The sequence below is a fragment of the Stigmatopora argus genome, chromosome 10 (assembly GCF_051989625.1).
Source record: "Stigmatopora argus isolate UIUO_Sarg chromosome 10, RoL_Sarg_1.0, whole genome shotgun sequence".
In the NCBI taxonomy this organism is placed as follows: Eukaryota; Metazoa; Chordata; class Actinopteri; order Syngnathiformes; family Syngnathidae; genus Stigmatopora; species Stigmatopora argus.
Genome location: NC_135396.1, coordinates 16,064,003 through 16,084,990, shown reverse-complemented (window position 1 = coordinate 16,084,990; position 20,988 = coordinate 16,064,003). Strand labels below are relative to the sequence as shown.

At 38.3% G+C, this 20,988-nt stretch overlaps 1 protein-coding gene across 3 annotated transcripts in view; it reads right to left on the bottom strand.

Annotated features, from left to right (window-relative positions):
• Positions 1–20,988, bottom strand: part of arhgef17 (Rho guanine nucleotide exchange factor (GEF) 17) — a 103,600-nt gene that overhangs the window by 27,276 nt on the left and 55,336 nt on the right. For 2 of the 3 annotated variants that reach the window (XM_077611276.1, XM_077611274.1), the window contains 7 exons: positions 16,414–16,491; positions 9,986–10,168; positions 7,168–7,284; positions 3,917–4,009; positions 3,656–3,832; positions 1,673–1,723; positions 1,390–1,499 (listed from right to left, as the gene is read on the bottom strand). In XM_077611276.1, the coding sequence (XP_077467402.1) occupies positions 1,390–1,499; positions 1,673–1,723; positions 3,656–3,832; positions 3,917–4,009; positions 7,168–7,284; positions 9,986–10,168; positions 16,414–16,491 (809 nt within the window). The remainder of the gene's footprint in view (positions 1–1,389; positions 1,500–1,672; positions 1,724–3,655; positions 3,833–3,916; positions 4,010–7,167; positions 7,285–9,985; positions 10,169–16,413; positions 16,492–20,988) is intronic. The other variant, XM_077611275.1, reaches the window with a different exon arrangement.

Below are 20,988 nucleotides of genomic sequence, written 5' to 3'. Positions count from 1 at the left end.
TGCAGAAGCAGGTAAGAACCAGTGGTGACTTATAAAATGGGTGTAAAATTACATTTCAAAGAAATCATAAAACGTTAATGCTCGTTGTTGATTAATGTTGTTTGAATTCTTAATGCTGTGTGTATTAGATGTGTGTTTCTGTGTTCGTGTGGTATTATTAGATGTGTGTTCATTGGTTTGTGTGCTGCTATCTCTATGTTGCATCCCGGTACCTTTCTTTTTTTTCTCATGCCTTTCAACACGGGTAGATTTTGTAGATGTACTTGTTATTCATTTTGTGACATTAATACATAATTTTCTGATAATTTTCTCTCATTTTTGTGTGTTTATCACATCTTTCTTTAAAAATTGGGACATTTTGACCAATTTTAAAGGGTTTAGTTGGTAGTTGTGTGAGGACTGGAACGAATTAGAGACTTTACATATAAAGTATTTCTCTGCTTACGAAATTTTCAAGTCACAAAAAAATTTCTCGAACCAATTAATTTTTTAAGTAAAGGTATGACTGTACGTAGTATAATCCTGTTGTAGATTAGACCGAGGGATATTTTCATCATTTTAATTTACTAATGAAGTGTATATTATAATAATTATAAGTTTTGTTTATAATATAATAATTCTTACATTTGTTAATAAAAAAGATTTTGATCAAATGCATTCCAGTTGAAAAGAACCTTGTTTAGCAATTTGAAAAAAGTGTGTAAACATATAAATATATTTTGCATTTTCAGAAACTTCAATAGTGGAGAAAAACGTACATAAAAGCCCATCTTTCCTAGAAAATTGCAAATGAGCTGTCATCATACATTTATAAATTTTTTAGCCAATAAAACACGAGTACATTAGATTCTCCTGCCTGTTAAACGCAGCTTATGGAGAAGCACCACCAATTTCGTCACACGCAGTTTCTGCGTGTGATGACAAGTAGGCTTTTTTGTGTTGTTCATAATGACGACAGGGCCTATGTCCGATTATTATTATTATTATTAAATAGTCAAAAAGTGAAGCGGGCTTCGTCTGTGTCTAAAACGGAAAAAGTAAAAGATGTAAACACGTTGCAAGAGCATGGAAACTATAAGTGCGGGGCCAATTTCTTACTACTTGCTGGAGCCTTTAACAGCTAACTTAGGGCACCAGGCGGGGCATACCCTGAATTGGTGGCCAGCCAATTGCAGGACACAATTTTTTTTTAAAGTCCCTTATCATATCTAGAAATTTGTGATTTTCATATTAAAAGCCTTTGAGAAATCATATTTCACATGAAGTTTATTTGTAAAAGCTCTTGTCTTTTCCCTTCAACGTTAATTCTGTTTAGTGTTATATGGCGGAAATTGCTACTCTACCAAACAAGAGAGCTGAGTGCTTGTGCATGTGTCTTTAAACTCATACAGGCTCATGGAGCTGCGTCTCAATGATCCAGACTTCCTCTTAAGTGTTGTGCAGATGATCAGATCACTGAAGAGAAAGAGAGATCGGTCCTTTTTCCCACCCACTGTCTTCTGCAAGAAAAACAATCTCGGTTAGTCTTGCACGACAATTTGGGTTTGCAAAATACATATGATAGATTGTGCTGATTTGTTTTTTGTAATGTGTAACTTGTTCATGGAGTACTTTTCGAGAAAAATTACAGAGGGCAAACACATACAACGTAATTAAAAAACACAATTCCTACCGCTTCCATAACCATCTCCTGCCGAATGAACTTCCTTTGTGGATTCAATATCTAAAAACATAGAGAAAAGAGAAAGGTATGTATATATATGTATATCCGTATATTTGTATAAATGCATATATGTATGTATATATATATGTATGTATATATATATATATATATATATATATATATATATATATATATATATATATATATATATATATATATATATACACACACACACACACACACACACACACATTGGGGAAAATAAGTATTTAGTCAACCACCAATTGTGCAAGTTCTCCTACTTGAAAAGATTAGAGAGGCCTGTAATTGTCAACATGGGGACACCAGAGGCAAGAATGTAGACCTGCACCAGGCTGGGAGGACTGAATCTGTTATAGGAAAAATGCTGTAAAGAAATCAACTGTGGGAGCAATTATTAGAAAATGGAAGACATACAAGACCACTGCTAATCTCCCTCGATCTGGGCCTCCATGCAAGATCTCATCCTGTGGCGTCAAAATGATAACAAGAACGGTGAGCAAAAATCCCAGAACAACACAGGGGACCTGTGAATGGCCGAAGGAGAGCTGGGACCACAGAAACAAAGGCTACTATCAGTAACACAATGCGCCGCCAGGGACTCAAATCCTGCACTGCCAGACGTGTCCCCCTGCTGAAGCCAGTACACAAACAGGCCCGTCTGCGGTTCGCTAGAGAGCATTTAGAGGATCCAGAAGAGGACTGGGAGAATGTGTTATGGTCAAATGAAACCAAAATAGAACTTTTTGGTAGAGACACAGGTTCTCGTGTTTGGAGGAGAAAGAATACTGAATTGCATCCGAAGAACATGGGGGTGGAAACATCATGCTTTGGGGCAGTTTTTCTGCAAAGGGACCAGGACGACTGATCTGTGTAAAGGAAAGAATGATTGGGGTCATGTATCGAGAAATGTTGAGTGAAAATCTCCTTCCATCAGCAAGCACATTGAAGATGAGACATGGCTCGGTCTTTCAGCATGACAATGATCCAAACACAGCCAGGGCAACAAAGGGGTGGCTTCGTAAGAAGCATTTTAAGGTCCTGGAGTGGCCTAGCCAGTCTCCAGATCTCAACCCCATAGGAAATCTGTGGAGGGAGTTGAAAGTCCGTGTTGCCCAACCACAGCCCCAGAACATCACTGCTCTAGAGGAGATCTGCATGGAGGAATGGGCCAAAATACCAGCAAAAGTGTGTGAAAAGCTTGTGAAGAGTTACAGAAAACGTTTGGCCTCCGTTATTGCCAACAAAGGGTACATTAAGTATTGAGATGAACTTTTGGTATTGACCATTGCTTATTTTCCACCATGATTTGCAAATAAATTCTTTAAAAATCGAACAATGTGATTTTCTGGGTTTTTTCCCTTCCACATTTTGTCTCTCATCATTGAGGTTTACCCATGTTGACAATTACAGGCATATATATATATATATATATATGTGTGTGTGTATATATGTATATATATATATATATATATATATATATATATATATATATATATATATATATATATATATATGTGTATATATGTATATATATGTATATATATACATATATATACATATGTATATATATATACATATACATACATATATATATACATATATGTATATATATACATATATATGTATATATATACATATATATATACATATACATATATATGTATATATATATACATATATATATATACATATACATACATATATATATATATACATACATATATATATACATATACATATATATGTATATATATATACATATATATATATATACATATACATACATATATATATATACATATATGTATATATATATATATATATATATATATATATATATATATATATATATATATATATATATATATATACATATCCAGTGATACCTTGACATACGAGATCAGTTATAGGCAAACATTTTAATATGTAGGTAAACTATAAATATCTCACATGCTCAACTCCCTCTATGTGTGCTTCAATCTCTTGGATGACCCTGGCCTCTCTCTCTGCTTCCTCAGCTGACCGACGTCCTTTATTAATCTTTTCTGCCAGCCGCTTAATGTCCCTCTGTGCATCCAACAGGAAGGAGTGGTCCGGGTGGTCATCCGCGGTGTGTTTCAGAAGGTCCTATACACATTATACGCCATATCAAATTTTGCCAAACAGACAATGTGATGCATGCAACTGGAATTATCTTGCGAGAGAATGCACCTTGACTAAAAGCTCATATCGGGGTATCCTCTGTACCGGTTTGATCATCAGGTCACCCAGGGCCTGCTTCTCTTTGTTCTCACGCATGTTTTGCTGTGGAAAGGGAAACATAAGGGATATGAGGGAATGCAAAGTTCACAGCTCTACCATCTTCAATTAATATTACTGTATTTTAGGGATTATAAATCGCATTTTTTTTGTTTGGCCGGGGGTGGGATTTATACTCCAATGCGTCTTATGTGTGAAATTTTTCACACATTATATAACATTCCACCTGATATTTTTACAGTACACCACAAGAGGGCACGCTATGCCTGTTGTACTATGTATAGCATGTAGTAATTTACATTGGCATTCAGTGGACATTTTTTTGTCATACTTAAACTTTAGCCGTACAGATAGGTTCAAAGAACTGATCCAAGGCTATTTCTTCTTTTGGCAGTCGGCTGTACATATGGCTAAAGTAGCTTCCACACAGAGGAAAGTCTTATTGTGAGATCTAACAACCCTCTTTGCTGTCTTACTAAAAGTGATGGAAGATGTCTTATTAATAGTCTCATTCTTCTTGAGCAAGGTGGCAGCGTAAGTGTTCTGTTTCTTTGACATATCGAGAACTTGTACACATACACGTATTTTATAAGTTTTTGGATCATTTCAAATTCTGTACGCCATATAACAACTTTTTTTGTGTTTTTGTAAAACCGCTCTCGTTTTACCCATTTCAACTCTAATCTGGATCGTCTCGGTCACTGGTAGCAGACGAAAAAGTCATCGTTGACTGCTAATAGTCATGCTTTAAGCATGATATGCACATTTGCATTCCCCTTTCACACGTCCGCCTTTTTAGCAAGTCAGCAAGCAATGTACCCAGACAGTCAGCATCATACAGCGCCATCTACAGAATCTTGAATTTGGTGAATACTGATTGGGCACCCCGTCTACTTTGGGGAAAATTTTAGATTCTTAAGTGCGCCCTATGTGAGTCAATATGTGCCACGTTGCATTTGTACGGTTTTATCGCTTAATAAGGGGAATCGCAATCATTAATAAGGGGAGCATTTGGCCGAAGTTGACAGGTACACTCCTGACAATTGCCAACATTCTCCATTTCTGTAAAGATGTAGGAACATCCTTGGATGAACCAACACAGTTGTGAGGTATAGCACGTGTTGATACAATCACAAAAAAGAGAAATCATTAAAAAAAAAACTGAATTGATCTGAACTCCATGTTAGATGGACACTAACTGAGTACAGAGAGGAGCAATGCTAAAATATAATGTAACATTGGCAACAACGTCACCGGGTTTGTCAGGTTTTTAATCATTTATTCAGATTTGAAAAAAACAAGAAAAACCTCCGTCCAACTCTTCTCCACGTATTTTGAAGCTCTCTCTGCTCACTCCCACGGTGAATTCAGGAACAGTAGGAATACACAACTTTCACATTAGAACCCGATTTGTTACAATATCTTACTGATGGAGTACGGAGTGAGGTTGTCAGAAATATCTTGGACACTAACCGAGTGTGGAGAGGAACGAGGGGCCAAATGCATCTTATAGCGGTATATTGGATTGGATAACTTTATTCATCCCGTATTCGGGAAATTCCGTTGTCACAGTAGCAAGAGGGTGAGGATGCAGGAATAGGAAGGGCATTTTAGACATAAATAGATAGGTAATAAGTAAGTTAATAAATAAATACATGAATAAATATATAAATAAATAAGCGTGTTGCTTAGCAAATATATACATACATACATACACATAAATATACATGCATGCATACGGTAGGTCTTAACACTCAGCCATTTTTTGTTAAAGAGCCTGACAACTGATGGGAGGAAGGATCTGCGGAAGCGCTCCTTCCTGCAATGAGGGTGCCGCAGTCTATTGCTAAAGGAGCTTCGGAGGGACTCCACAGACTCATGCAGGAGGTGGGAGGTGCTGTCCATGATGGACATCATCCTGGTCAGCATTCTCCGCTCTCCCACTTCCTCCACAGAGTCCAGAGGACAGCCCAGAACAGAGCTGGCCCTCCTGACCAGCTTATTCAGCCTGTTCCTGTCCCTCTCCGTGATCCCGCATCCCCAACAGAGCACTGCATAAAACACTGTAGATGCCACCACAGTGTCGTAGAAAGTCCTCAACAGTGTCCTGCACACTCCAAAGCACCGTAGAGTCCTCAGTAGGTAGAGGCGGCTCTGGCCCCTTTTGTACAGGGCATCTATGTTTGTGGACCAGTCTAGTTTGTTGTTGAGGTGAACACCCAGGTACTTAAAATTTAAAAAACTTAAAAAATATGCTGTAAAATATAGCTTTAAAAAGGCCTCGTGAGCGAGCGGACCCCAGGGCAGGTGGTGAGCTAGATATTAGTTTTATTGTTCTACAATATGAAAATTTTATGTGACGTCTGTTCTTTGAATTGAATTTAATCATATATATTTCCCTAAAAAAATGCGTATTCTACTCCAGTGCAATTAATGTTTTTTTCCTTTTCATTTAGCACTTTTTGGCTAGTGTGACTTATCCTCAGATGCGACTTATAGTCCGTAAAATAGCGTACATTTCAACAATGCACAACGTAAAAGAAGATTAAAAACAACATTATATGTTTAATTTTACCCACCATAGATTAAAAAGTATTTTCAATATCGCAATACTAATCGGCTATTTATTCTAAGACAGCCAGCCCCCCGCCAATTTTTAATTTTTTTTTGGTGTTCTCTCGCTGTTATTTTTGTTTACAGATTGTAATTAAAGGGATCATTTAGAAGCTCTTTTTCTTGGAGTGGCCATTGAAGGAATCCTTTAGTTGTGCTAGCTCATAGTTTAGTCAGCATGGAGTTCTGCAGAAGCGGAAATCAGTTTCCAAAACTGGAAAAATCGGTACCCCCAGTTTTAGCTTTGGTGCAGGTCTTTGCGAATAGAACTGCCTGTAATGAATAAATAAAAATAATAAGAATGAAAGGGGAAACATAGATAAGACCTAAAGGTGGCAGAGTCAGTGTCGCAGTTGCTGATCGAGCCAACACATCCTCATTCACAGCTCAAGTGCACTAAACCACATTTTTAGTCACATTTCAGCTGGAAGTTTTCAGTCAACAATTTTTTAGTGCATCTCTTATTATTTGCCATTTGTTGCAGAAATATGTTTCACCAATTTCCAACATATAGATAAAAAATAATGAAAATATCCCTTTAAAAAACAACAATAACAACAGCAGTAAACTTTCACTGGCTTTACAATTACCTCCAAAAATTTGTGAAAAGCTGGTTTGGCCTCCTTTGCAATTCTTACGGCATCCTTGGCATTCAGAAAGTTGTCAATGTAGGCTGAATACGTATTTGCCAGAGTCTCTTTGGAAAACTGAGGTAAAGAAAAAGAGGACACCATGGTTTGTGTGCATTCAAAAATGTAGAAAATATGATACACAGAAGAGATTTGAACTACCTTCTGATGCCTTTTGATTTGAAAAACCATTTGCTTGTTATTTTAAAAATGAGTTCAGACAAAATGTATTTTTGTGGACACAACATAATCACACAAATTACCCTGACATGTTTTCTCTCCAAGAATAGGGAGAGATAGAGAGACCAAGTAAGCACGTATATAGGGTTGACCTGTTTACTTTTTGTAAAATAAACCCTTTTTAAGGAGCCCTGCTCATGCTCTGTATTCAAACACTGAAAACAAAATAAAAAAATGACAAAGGAAAAAAAAAATCAGACACATGACAAAATGAAAATTTATAAGAGTGGACAGATGTGGCCAACACACATTTGTGACTTTAATGTTTCTAATGAATACAATGTCATCATGAATTTAATTACATTAATTCAAAGATTTTTCTGGCAAATTAAGAGTACAGACGCGCCCCTACTTACGAACATTCGAGTTGCGAACAACGGTACATACGAACATGTCTGCGAATATGGCATATGTCGAAAAATGTTCGGAAAGAGATGCTGTAAGTTCGTAAGTTAGATTTTGTATTGCGCGCCTTTTTCCGAGTAGTGCTTCTTTCCGCCGCTAATACCGACGCTTGGCGCTGTGAGAAGGAGGAGGGTCCGCAATGTGTCGAGGAGGAGGAAGAAATGCCTGTCGAAATTTGAGACGAAACTCATCGCACTCTTCGAGCAGCAAGACCCAAATATTGAACGTTGCACAAAGGTTGCAAATCAATTGAATGATGCCATACAGTGCTCCGTCATCATTTATGATGAAAAAATAAGAAAACTGTGCAATCGTCGTTAGATCGCTTCTTTCGGCCAGTTTCTAGTAAATCCTCCAAGGAAGATACTCATCAACCCTCATCTTCTTCTCCTCGACCCTCAACTTCTTCCTACATTGAAGTTACAGAGGAGACCCTCTCATGATATAAAATCCTCCTCTTCCTCCTCCTCCTCCTCCTCCTCCATCATCTCCTTAAGCATCGAGTACATCTTCCAAAAGTAAGTTAAACTTCATTTTATTTATCTTATTACGTACATGTAAATACTGTGTGATACTTATACAAGCCTTAAACATACTTATATAAACCTTCAATATACTTATATAGGCCTTAAACATAAATTATAATACAAAATATAGCACTGAAGCAACTTACGCACAAATTCACTTTACGAACAATCGCTCGGAACGTAACTCGTTCGTAAGCAATGTTCCCTCTAAGCTGCGCGCGTGCGCAATTGCGCACTACTCTCGTCTTCTCTGCGCAGCAGCAATCATATGGCGCGCAGTATTTTTTTTTTTTACCCCTTTCCCCATGATGGCGCCGTTTAAGTGCCAGCCAGTGGCAGTAGCTCTGTCCACTCTTATGTTTTTCGTGTTTTACAGCATGTTTTACATGAAAAATTAGAGGGAACATTGACATGCACCTGCTTGTGGTAGGTGTGATACTGGTGTGCCCATAGCGAGCAATGATGATCTCGTGACCGGATTATTCGCCTAAAGACGTTTCGCCGACGGACGTTTGACAGACGGACAGGTCGCTGAATGAACGTTCGTTCAAACAGCGTTTAATGATTAAATACAAATACTAGTATTTGTTAGTTTAATGATTAAATACAAATACTAGTATTTGTATTTAATCATTAAATGCTGTTTTCAGATGGATTTGACTGAATTTGAGAGCATTTTGAGCCATTTGGCGAATGGACGTATATGGACGTTTTTTTGCCTCCATCGCGACATCATCGCAACATTTTACCGAGGAATTCACTTCCCTGGGCTCGGTTCTAATTTCCAAAGAGCTCCAGTATTTGTGTTTAATCATTAAACGCTGTTTTTGGCTGGATTTGACCGAATTTGAGAGCATTTTGAACCGTTTGGCGAATGGACGTATATTGACGTTTTTTTGCCTCCATCGCGACATTTTACCGAGGAATTCACTTCCCTGGGCTCGGTTCTAATGTCCAAAGAGCTACAGTATTTGTATTTAATCATTAAATGCTGTTTCAAGATGGATTTGACCCGATTGCTGTCATTTTACGGCTCGGTTCTGCTATATCTGCCCGCCCAAGAGTGCTTATTCCCGGGCTGCCATGCCCGCCCAAGAGTGCTTATTCCCGGGCTGCCATTGATGGTAGACTAATAAATTGAGAGTGATGAGTGGCAAAGGGAAATTAATCATTGATTTTTACTATAATTTGGACAACGCAGGCGGCGGGCCGGATTAAAAATCCTAACGGGCCGAGGTTGAAAAACTTGTACACACACGATCCGGGGGCGGGGCGAGCGCGCAAATCCCGTTTCGGCGAAACCTCCGTTCGGCCGAACGTCCATTCGGCGACCTGCCCGTCTGTCAAACGTCCGTCGGCGAAACGTCTTTAGGCGAATCATCCGAGTACCGATGATATCGCTCACACTGGTACTCAGTGCGCTCAGGGAGGTTGTCTTTCTGCCCAGACCAACGAAAAATTAGAGGGAACATTGTTCGTACGTAGGGGAGCGTCTGTATTATGCCCTTTATGATACCCCCCAAAATATATCAATTTTAACATTAAGACATTAAAAAGATGAGTTGAACTGGTGCTAAATGGCATCAATTATAGCCAGTTATACTCACGGATTGAGTAAGGAGGTGTCCAACAGTCTGTCTTTCGTGCCACTGGTTGACGCATCCATCTACCTGTTCCAGGAAGTGCTCGTGGTGCTCCAAGATCTCTGGGATTTGGTAGAACATCTCATCCACCAGCAGCGGGTCAACAATTGAGCCCCCATCGGGCTGTTTGAGAGGGCGCATGTAGGCCTGCGATATGAAAAGTTTCATATGCGAAAAAATTCAGATGATCATATATGAAAATAAAAATCTAATTTTCATCTTGGAAACACCATGTTAATTTAGTGAAACATCCAAATTGAATTAAATGCCTTTATTCTCATTATACAAGTGTAATGAGATTTATAGTTTCAAGATTAAATGCACAAATAAATAATAAATAAGTAATACATAAATAAGTAGTCAATATAAGTACCGTATTTTCTCGCATATTGACCACCTCCCCGTATAAGCTGTACCCTTAAAATTGCCTTAAAATCGTAGTCAATAATAAGTAGTCAACATAAATAAGTAGTCAACATAGATAAGTAGTCAGTACACATTACATACACATTAACACTGTGTGCGTGAATTGTTTTTGTGTTTGTATATTTGCATACATACCATATTTTTGGGAATACGAATCGCTCAAGAGTATAAATCCCTCAAGCCAAAAAACGTATTATAACAAAGAAAAAAAAATTACAACGGATTATGAATCACATTCTAAAGAGCATGGATGGATTGGCCGACACCAATTTTTGGGCCAGCGAAGCTAAAAAAAAAAAAAAAAAAAAAAGAAATTTAAAAAGAAGAAAAAAGTTATGGAAAGTATTAGCGATACTTTACGCGGCCCATTTGTTGGTTTTTGGACGTTGGTTTAGTTAGTCCAATGAAATTTCTCAATGCTCTGCTCACAAATGAAAAAGATATGAATGTTCTACTGTCCAAAAAATAAAATGAGAGAAACGCTGCGCTTAAGGAAGGGAGTTGCAGAGGAGCTGCGTGATGAGTGACTGAAAAGCCCACAAGTTGATGCGGCGAAACATGGCTAAATAACTTACATATTTAACACAAAAACGCTGCCATCGAAGTGATGCCGTGTTTCGTTTATTCAGAAGAGGAAAAGAAGGAGTGGTGGGAGAAAGATGGCAATTACAAATCTGGAAACAAAACTGACCAGGGGCAGAGTGATGAGGTTTGGAACCCATCCGAGAAATAGCCGAAACATTAGCTGTGACTCGGCTAATGTTTTGGTACTCCGAGTGTGTAATAAGGAACTTTAATTATCGAGGATGGATGAGCAATGCAGATGCGTGTGTGCAGCGATTTATATTCTTTTTCAGGATGTGACTAGGCACCTGGGCTCCAGGGTCACTGTTGAAATATAGGGAGGGGACTATATGTCAAACTCCTCATATTCCTGCGACAGTGTTATCTGTATTTTATGTGCCTAAATTACTTCAATTTAAATCCTAAACCCATGTATTCAGAATTTTAAGAATGTATTTACTTTGTTATTTGTCTAAATGACCTAATTTTAAATTATCTTTCTAAATCCTTCTATGCCACTTGACAGGGGCGGAATTTAGGGGGATACTGAGGTTACGGTTGCACCCGGGCTTTAGCCAAGAGGGTTTTCCGGTGACGTTGTTCAGTGAGAGGGGCGTATAAAATAAACATAAGATTATGTGCAGGGAACTCATTTAGTGAGACCCCCCATTGAGCTGGGTGTCTGTAGGGGCCCACGTACTTTGAAGGGGGACTGCAAATGAAAACTCATCTACCGCCTTTACTTTCATTGGCTGGTCTTGTGTTTCATTGTGTTGATAGAACTGCCTCATGCCTCCCACCTAGGAATGTCAATAAAGTTCATCTCATCTCATTTTCTGAACCGCTTTATCCTCACTAGGGTTGCGGGGGGTGCTGGAGCCTATCCCAGCTGACTTCGGGCCAGAGGCAGGGGACACCCTGAATTGGTGGCCGGCCAATCGCAGGGCACAAGGAGACAAACAACCATTCACGCTCACACTCATACCTAGAATAATTTAGAGTGTCTAATCAGCCTACCATGCATGTCTTAGGAATGTGGGAGGAAACTGGAATACTGTTACAGATTATAGTACTGTATAGTGAGCAGTTAGCGACATCTAGTGGTTCATCATTGTAGCATGTTCTCAGTTCTACCCATAATGCTACGTGCTGTTGTTTGTATTCAATTCAATAAAGACACGATCCAAAACAAATACCTCGAGAAAACCCACGCCGGCCCGGGGAGAACATGCAAACGCCACACAAGTGGACCAACCTGGATTTGAACCCTGGTTCCCCACTGTGAGGCCGAGACGCTAACCACTCATCCGCCGGGCCGCCCAATAAAGTTCATGTCCTGTGATAATTTTTTCTTCAGTTACTGTCCCAGTTTTTCATTATTTGCAAGTTATGCTAATTAGTTGGTTGGCATGCCACCATTTTAGTTTTGCAATTAGACTGTGATTGTGCAAGCTTTTGAGTTAATGACCAGCCATTATTTGTCATTGTATGTGGAAGTGAATTTAAGCCTGTTTTTCTGCTGACAATATTAATGTCCAAGTGGTCACTCACTGTTTCGTGAGCGGCACAATATACAATCAAATTGTTGTTTTAGTTGGGTATCTCTTTAATAATTTCACATATACGTCGTTCACAAGTATAAGTCTCACTCCTGGCCAAACTATGAAAAAACCTGTGAATTATTAATTGACATACATGATACATAGTAAATCATCATCAAAGTTAAACTACAAAAGCCTAACATCATATTATCAACATAAATATAGATGTTTTGAAACAAAGCTAAAAACAAAATTGAACGTTGCATAAATAAATAACAAAGCGTCAAAGGTTCCCAAAATTATCGATGGAGATCTGCTGGAAAGAGACCGTGCAGGAAATGACAAAAAAATACCCTTGAAAGTAGTCCACCCACTTACTTCCCCTGTGTGTTTGCATCAGTCTCTTCATCTGTGACACACCTACAGTACATGGCACTTCAGGGTACAAGGATAAAAAAAGTTCACAACTTCACTTCATAGCTTTAATCTATATTTCATCAAAGAAGTCCACCTGCTTGCATGACCCACAGTAAAGGCAGACTGCCAACCTATTTAAAACACATCACTATGAAATGCTTGTTCAGATTTCCATTAACCTTCCATGCCTCTTGTGCTCACAAGAGTCGTGGGGGTACTGGAACCTAGTCCAGATAAATGTGGGCAGTAGGCAGGGTACATCCTGAATTGGTTGCCAGCCAATGTTAGGTCACAAGCAGATAAATAACCATTCAGGCAAGTACATTAAATTTTGAGAGTTTAATCAATTCTTACCTTACCATGCATAATTTTGGGATATGACAGAGCAACGAGGAACTTACTTCGACGAGGTAGCCCAACTTGTCAGAACACCAGCTGTTCAGTGTGACTTCACTACACATTACGCACATGTGCAGAATCAAACCCGACCCAACTAAGATTCATTAATACATTCATTTTCAACACTGCATAACCTTATGAGGGTCGCTGGAGCCTATCCCAGTTGACTTTGAGGAAATAGACAGACTACACCCTCAATTGGTCGCCAGTCAGTCTTATCCCATGTTGCTCACACTTAAGTCAGGCGCATGAACCACTACATAAATGTTTCCCAGCCTTTTTGAGCTGCGGCACACATTTTGCATTGCAAAGAACTCAAGTCACACCACCAGCTGAAAGTCTTTAAAACTTAAAAAAAGAGTAAAATTGTCGCCTATATTAACAATATAAAGTTTTTATCATCCAATATTTTCAACATGAATACAACAGCATAATAAACTTGTAATATTAAGATTTTTATCCCTGAATATTACAATGTCTGACTTCTTGGCAGATCATTTCCTGCGGCACACCCGCAGCGCAGTGGTTGGAAAACCTCTTTTGAATGGATAGATGGATTGCCCTATGCCAGTGATGCACAGAATAGTGACAGGCAGAAAAATCAACAGTAGCAACATAATTAGATGCCAGCAGGCTCAAAATAACCTTCTATCCTCCATTTTCCAGTCATACAGCTTCGTGTTAAATTAAAAAGATTTAAATTTAACGCTTTATCAACTACATTTATAGTGAAATTAAAATTCTAAGCATAAGTGTACATATGTTTGGACCGAGATTTAAGAAAACTCTGTGTGCCCTCAAACTCCATTAAAGACAAAGCTTGCAATGGAAAACAAGCACAGCCTCCTTCATGGATCTGCAGCTTCAATTTGCGGTCACTGTGGTAACACTTTCCCTGGGTAGCCATGGGAACACAGCAGGATTTTATCACCCTGAAGCCACACATAATTACGCTAGCGCGCGTTCGGCTATATAGGGAACAAGTGCAGCAATGTGAGTGTCCATGTGGGACACCGTATTATATATGTTCAAAGAGTCTACGTGGAAATGTTCCTTTAAAGCAGGGTGATCACAAATGACATTTGCACTTGAGTGCATATGTGAGCGTGCATAAGTGTGTTGATGTGTAATTAAGAGGGAAATAAATACGGCCGAGATTTGTACTAACGCATACCTGTCAACCTCGGCCAAGGGTTCCCTTATGCAACATCGCTCATTACCTAAACAAAATTGTTACACATCTAAAATGGCGGGTGAGTATTTCACGTTAAAATGATTGTTTTAACTGCATGTTTTTTAGATGAGGGAGGGAACAGGATACAACCCATGCAAGCCCAGGGAGAATCTCTACACAAGAAGGTCCGAACCTGGAATTGAAATGTATTGCATTTTGTAATAATCTAGGCAATGTTATTTTATTTCCAACTAAAAATTTATACCGTTGCAAATGTTGAGCCTGAAAATATTATGTGTGGAGTGTTGTGTTTTACATGCTGTCCCTAAATGCATCGTGAGAGCGGCTAGTGATAGAACAAGGGTTGGACGTGTCAGCTTAAAATGGTCATGTTTGTACTTTCGGTTGCAAATAACCCATTAAAAACCAGGTTGCCGTTGGCCCTGTAGATGCTACAGTAAATTTTTATTTGTTTTTAGTTTCGTATTATTATTATTATTTTTTTACTCTACACAGTATCTGTTAAAAATATTGAAAATCCTATATAAAATATAGTCAAATCATACAAATTACGGGTAACGGTAATGAAGTGGAGGGAGGGGGAAAGAGCAAGTTAAAGGAAAGCGATTGCATGAAATGTTGATATCATATCAGTTGTAACTGTGCCTACATGTTAACAGTTGTAAATGTTTTTACTGCGGCCCGGTGGCACTAGTGGTTAGGGTGTCGGCCTCACAGCTCTGGGGTCCTGGGTTCAAATCCAGGTCACGTTCATCTGTGTGGAGTTTGCATGTTCTCCCCGGACCTGCGTGGGTTTCCTCCGGGTACTCCGGTTTCCTCCCACATTCCAAAAACATGCATGGTAGGCTGATTGGACACTAAATTCCCCCTAGGTATGGATGTGAAGGTGCATGGTTGTCATTTGTCTCCTTGTGCCCTGTGATCGGCTGGCCACCGATTCAGGGTGTCCCCCGCCTCTGGCCCAGAGTCAGCTGGGATAGGCCCCAGCACCCCCCACGACCCTAATGAGGATAAAGCGGTTCAGAAAATGAAATGAGATGTTTTTACTGAGTTAGGAAAATATGTTAGAGATTGATGAACAACATTTTTCAATTGTCTCCATTTGTTTTGGAATATTTAGCAATTCTAGTTTACAGATAACCTGGTAGTTTAATTTCTTCCATTAGTGACGGGCCAGGAGCGATGTTTATTGAGTGCGTCTTTAGCATAAAACTACAGTTGTAGATTTATTCATGTTTCACATTTCTTTAAAATAAATGTGTGTGTTGTTTTAACTTTTTTTCTCCTTAAAATTAAAATGACATCCATATTGTTCGAGCCTCCCTTTGGTATTGAACATGATGTTTTTTTTTCCTAATAGTTGGATTAGTCCCAATCAACTTCACACAACCTTTAATGCACTTTACTAACTACCATGATTGGAAATCCACTATTAATAAATTGTAAATATATTATTGAATTGTTTTTATTGCTGTCTAGCAATTCATCTGTCTATTTTGAACCAGCCAGCCTTGGCCTTCCCAAATGTAGTCACCCAGTTAGAAGGAGAGGATTGTTCAAAATGAGGTTAAATGGTGAGTAAATAAAAATGAATTATGATTTTCTCATTAACTCTTCAAATGCATCTGAATACTTTTCTGACCAGGTGTTGAACATTGGCTTTTCATATGCTGGCACTGTTAATGCTGATGACAATGACACATGATGAGGTTAGGAAATTAGTGGGTTGAATGAGTGAATATATATTCGGGCAACTTCTTAGTGAAGTACATTTGTGTTTATCATAGTCAGAAAGCATGACAAATAAATATAAATCTGCATTTATGCATTATCTGAATGATTGGAGTTACCTGAATCAGAGTGCGCAGTGACTCCACATATGATCTTTCCGTGTCCAATAGTGTCATCATCACATGCCTTCTCATGTCCTGTACACAAAACAGAAAGTCATCTGTTTAATTACATTATCAAACTAAATTTATTGTCACTCAGAATATTTTACTCACATCATCCAAGTAATAGAATAAATAAAATAAGGATCATAGTGAACAGTAGGTAGGATATGAAAATGGTCACCCCCAAATAAATTACTAAAGCTTTATATAGGAACGCCAGATTTCATTTTCATGACAATAAGGAAAACATGAAACTAGACTCCCATCGATTCATATTCATCTTTAAGGAAGAATCCCAGGTAGTTAGTTATCTAATAAATATGTATTTGTTAAAAGAGGCATCCTGAGGCTGACTAATCTCACCAGATGTTACTACCAACAAAGACAAAGTGATAATTGAATTTATCAGCCACGTTGTTTTTTTCTCGGAAGATTGCTTGTATTATTTTCGTTCATTTTTTGGGCTTCGGTCCGAGACCTTGTTTAGTAGCCTCAAAGATTTATTGAAATCACCTTATGATATATGTATAAATTCTAATTAGTAATGATTATGACATTAGTGCAAAATAAAGAAGGAAAAAACAAATTGCAAAGGAGTATAAGTCACAATGTTGCGGGGAAATTTCTTGGACAAAATTGAACCACAAGAATAGGCATTTCATCTTACAAGGCAATTCAAAATAAAAATAAAATAGAGAATAATAGACTGAATTAATTCAGCTAACATTGAATGACACAAACAACAGACTGAGAAGAGATTTACAAACATAACTATTGGCCTCTACTATCAACATATGTTGTTAGATTTATAAACTGTATTCTAACGATGAAAAACTGTATTTGTTGACAATACAAAATTGTTCATGTTTTTGGGTGTACAGTGCATTCTGGGGCAATGACGTAATTGTGCTCTTCCTTGTTGTCAAGTATATGTGCAAAGCCAAATTTGTTTGATGACGCCACAATGAATGCCTTTTAAATACACTTTTCAGTCAAGAGGAAATATAGGGACCGAGGTAAGCCTGCATTCGTTTTCTAAATACAAAAGTTGAAGAAAAAAATGTGAGAATGCAGTTGGACAAGTCCAGATTCTCCAAGAACCACGCTTTTGCTCACGTTATTTTGGCTCGGATGATTTTCAGGATTTTCATTGCATTGAGTATATGAAATCGCAGTTGTTTGTCTGGGTACAAACGACTGTTAGGGATTGATTTTGTTGTGTTTTTCCCCTGTGCGACCTGTACCTATGATTTCCCACTGATTTCACCTTTCGTTTCCCCGCCCCTGGTGTATCTCCTGCTTGCTGCCTCGTGTGACCTAGGTGTTTCTGATTGTCTCGTCAACCCATGTCTGTCCATTTAAATAAACCATGTGTGTTTGTCAGTCCGTCAGATAGTCTACATTTGGCATGCTCGTGTTCAAGTCTCATCGTGCTCCTCGTGTTTCCCCTAGTAAGTTTAGTTTTTATTGTAGTTACTTTGTTCGTTTTTCCTGAGTTTTGTATCCTATTTATTTTAGTCAAGTTTTTGTTAATAAAAGAAACCCGAGTCCGCACTCTCTGTCTTTGTCTGCTTCCCTGCAATTGGGTCCTTCCAAGCCCGACCCCTGAAATTAACAACGATGGCTTAAAGCAAGTAAAGTACTACTCAGAAAATGCATATATATTGTCAGATCAGGAGTCTTAATTCTTCTGAGCCAACCTAAGACTCTTCTTTGAATTATATATTCGCCAACTGCATCGAAAACTAAAGATTTCAGATCTTAATTTTCTGAGAATTTTCATTTTAATATTACATTTTTACTATTACGTTTAAGATTCATTTTCATGCATTTTATATCATTTATTGTAATGCCTGATTTTAATATACGATTTGTGTTTGATGGACTTTGAGTACTTGACTACTGTTGCAGATGATACGTTTTCTCACGAATGGCCTAATGAATTAAGTGGGTTATTTCTTTGGTTAGGATTTCAAATGCAGCATCTGCATCACTAGAATTGCATATTGTATGCTGTGGCTTAGCATGTAGGTCCCCAATCAGAGGTTGTATATGCTTTTCATTGAGTATTTTTGTCTTATGGCAACTGAGTAAAGGCCTAGCAGGAAGGTAAAAATAAAAACAAAGCAATTGTGTAATGATTAGAAATCTCAGATAGTGCCCTCCAAATGTAAGAGTAGACTCTTGAATGTTTGGAATGAAATTGTCAAAATGCAAACCAGGTCTCGAGGGCCCCTGTGGGCGCAGGTTTTTGTTCCAACCAATCAGGAACAGACACGTTGACCAATGAGATTGCTGTAGAAAACAAGAAGCATCTGACTGCAATCCACAGATTGCACTTGCAGGACACCAGATTGGTGAGAAGGTGTCTTCTTTATGGGTTGGAATGAAAATCCGCACCTACTCCGGCCCTTTGAGGAATAGTTTGCCCACCCGTGGTTTATAGGCATTTTTAGCTCCATCATCCAAACTGAAGTCACCAACAACAACAAAACGTTTGAATTTATTGTTTATAGTGAATAATGTTTTCTCCAATATGGGCCTAAAATTTCAAGATCAGCAATATGGCATTATCATCACAAATGTTTACATTTACATTGTTCTGCCACATTTGCTTTTAGTAAATGACACCCTTTTAGATTTAAATTGCTAGTGTATGATATGTCGTTAATTACAGTAGGCCCTCGGGTTTCATGGATAAAGCAGACCAGACATGGCCGCGATAATCAAAAAACTGGCATGTAGGATCACCCCTATTATTACTACTACCATACGACATGCTTTCGCGTCTATACAAGTACACAAGTACAATTATCACGAGGTGGATTTATTTAATATTATAGTTATATGCATATAAAATACTGTAATATATTAATATCTAAATATAATCTATTTAAAAAAAAGGAAATACCTTAAGTATTGTACTCAATGAAAATAGTTCCTCACCACTTGATTAAAAAAAAAGGTTATTGGGAGCTTTAGTCAAAGTCCTCTTTGTCAGGAGACACCGTAGGGGCAACAGGAAGAGCTTTTGCAAGAGGTGTTCGGCGCACAAGGAACATGGTGACCGCGGTTTCTTTTCTCATACTAATATGCTTTGGTTCATTGGATGCCTTAGATGGCCCAGGACGTTTAGGAGGCATTTTCAACGGCAATTCAATATCCCCAAAAAGCTGGAACAGGCCGCCGTCTTCCTCCACAGGTAATGTGCGCGATGGAAAATGTAATCCGAAGAAAACAGGAAAAGGCGAGACATCGTCCTTATAAGGCTTTTATATTTTTCGGCGCGTCTTTCTTCTTCTATGGTGAGATATCGCTTCTTCTTCGGCACTAACTGCCACCCAATTAAGCGCCAAAGTCGCAAGTCTTCCGCTTGTGAGATTCAGCGTGAATTTTGACATTTTTATGAAGTTTTGATTTGGATATTTAATGTAAAAAAACAATGTACTGACAGCCGTGAAGTGGTAAAGAATGACAGAACAAGCAGTCATAATTATCAAAGTTACAGCCTATATTTATGATTAGAGTAAATAGATCATGTGTTCAAGCTTCTGATGCAGGGGTAGCCAACTTCGGTCCTCGATAACTGATATCCGGTTTGTTTTCCACATCTCCCTCCACCAACACACCAGATTCAAATAATCAGTATCAAGCTTCTGGAAAGCTTGCTGATGAGTTGATCATTTGATTCAGGTGTGGTAGAGGAGGGAGATATGGAAAACAGGCCGGATAGCGGCTCTCGAGGACCTGATTTGGCCATCCCATCTGATGCATGCTTTTCTACAAAATCACAGTCTGTTATTAACGCACACATCACATTAGCAGAATAAATTGTTTGGCGGGGGAATCTTAAGTGCATAGAGATGTACGTATGTGTAGTATAGTCAATTGTGTAATTCAACAAGTGTTTCTATCTTTTGGGAAATAAAACTATGGCGTTTTTTCTGTCCATCACTGCACTTGGGTCAATTAAATTGGAGCCCAGCACGCATGAACACACACAATTTGGGAAAAATAATCCTAGGAATGCCACTTTCATTTTGGGAGCAACCATGTAACCATGGTAACACTGTCAGAGAGTCACGTCTGACTCAAACTGCAATGACACCTCTGGGGCTAAAGTCGGGAGGACCATTACAGAAAAAGGTAGAGGTAGAAGATTTTCCATATTCCATAACATATTCCATTTTATATTATATAGTTAGAAATCAGAATGTATTGATTATCCATCAGTTTCTAATTATACTATGTTTTATTAGGTTGGCATATGATCTCTAGTGTTATACTAAGTGTGTTATGCAAACTTGACATTGAAAAGAGATTCAAGGCAGACATTTTGGTGTTTAAGATTGATTGGTTAAAATATGGTAGGCTTACTTAGCTCAAATGGTAAAGCATCCGCTTACCATTAGACTGGTAGTTGGATTGATTCCACACAAACAATGTACGTGGATTAAGAGGGTGAGTGTACAGATTAGCCGAGGTTGCATTATGTCTATGAAGGAGTTTAGTTTGCACATATGTGTACTG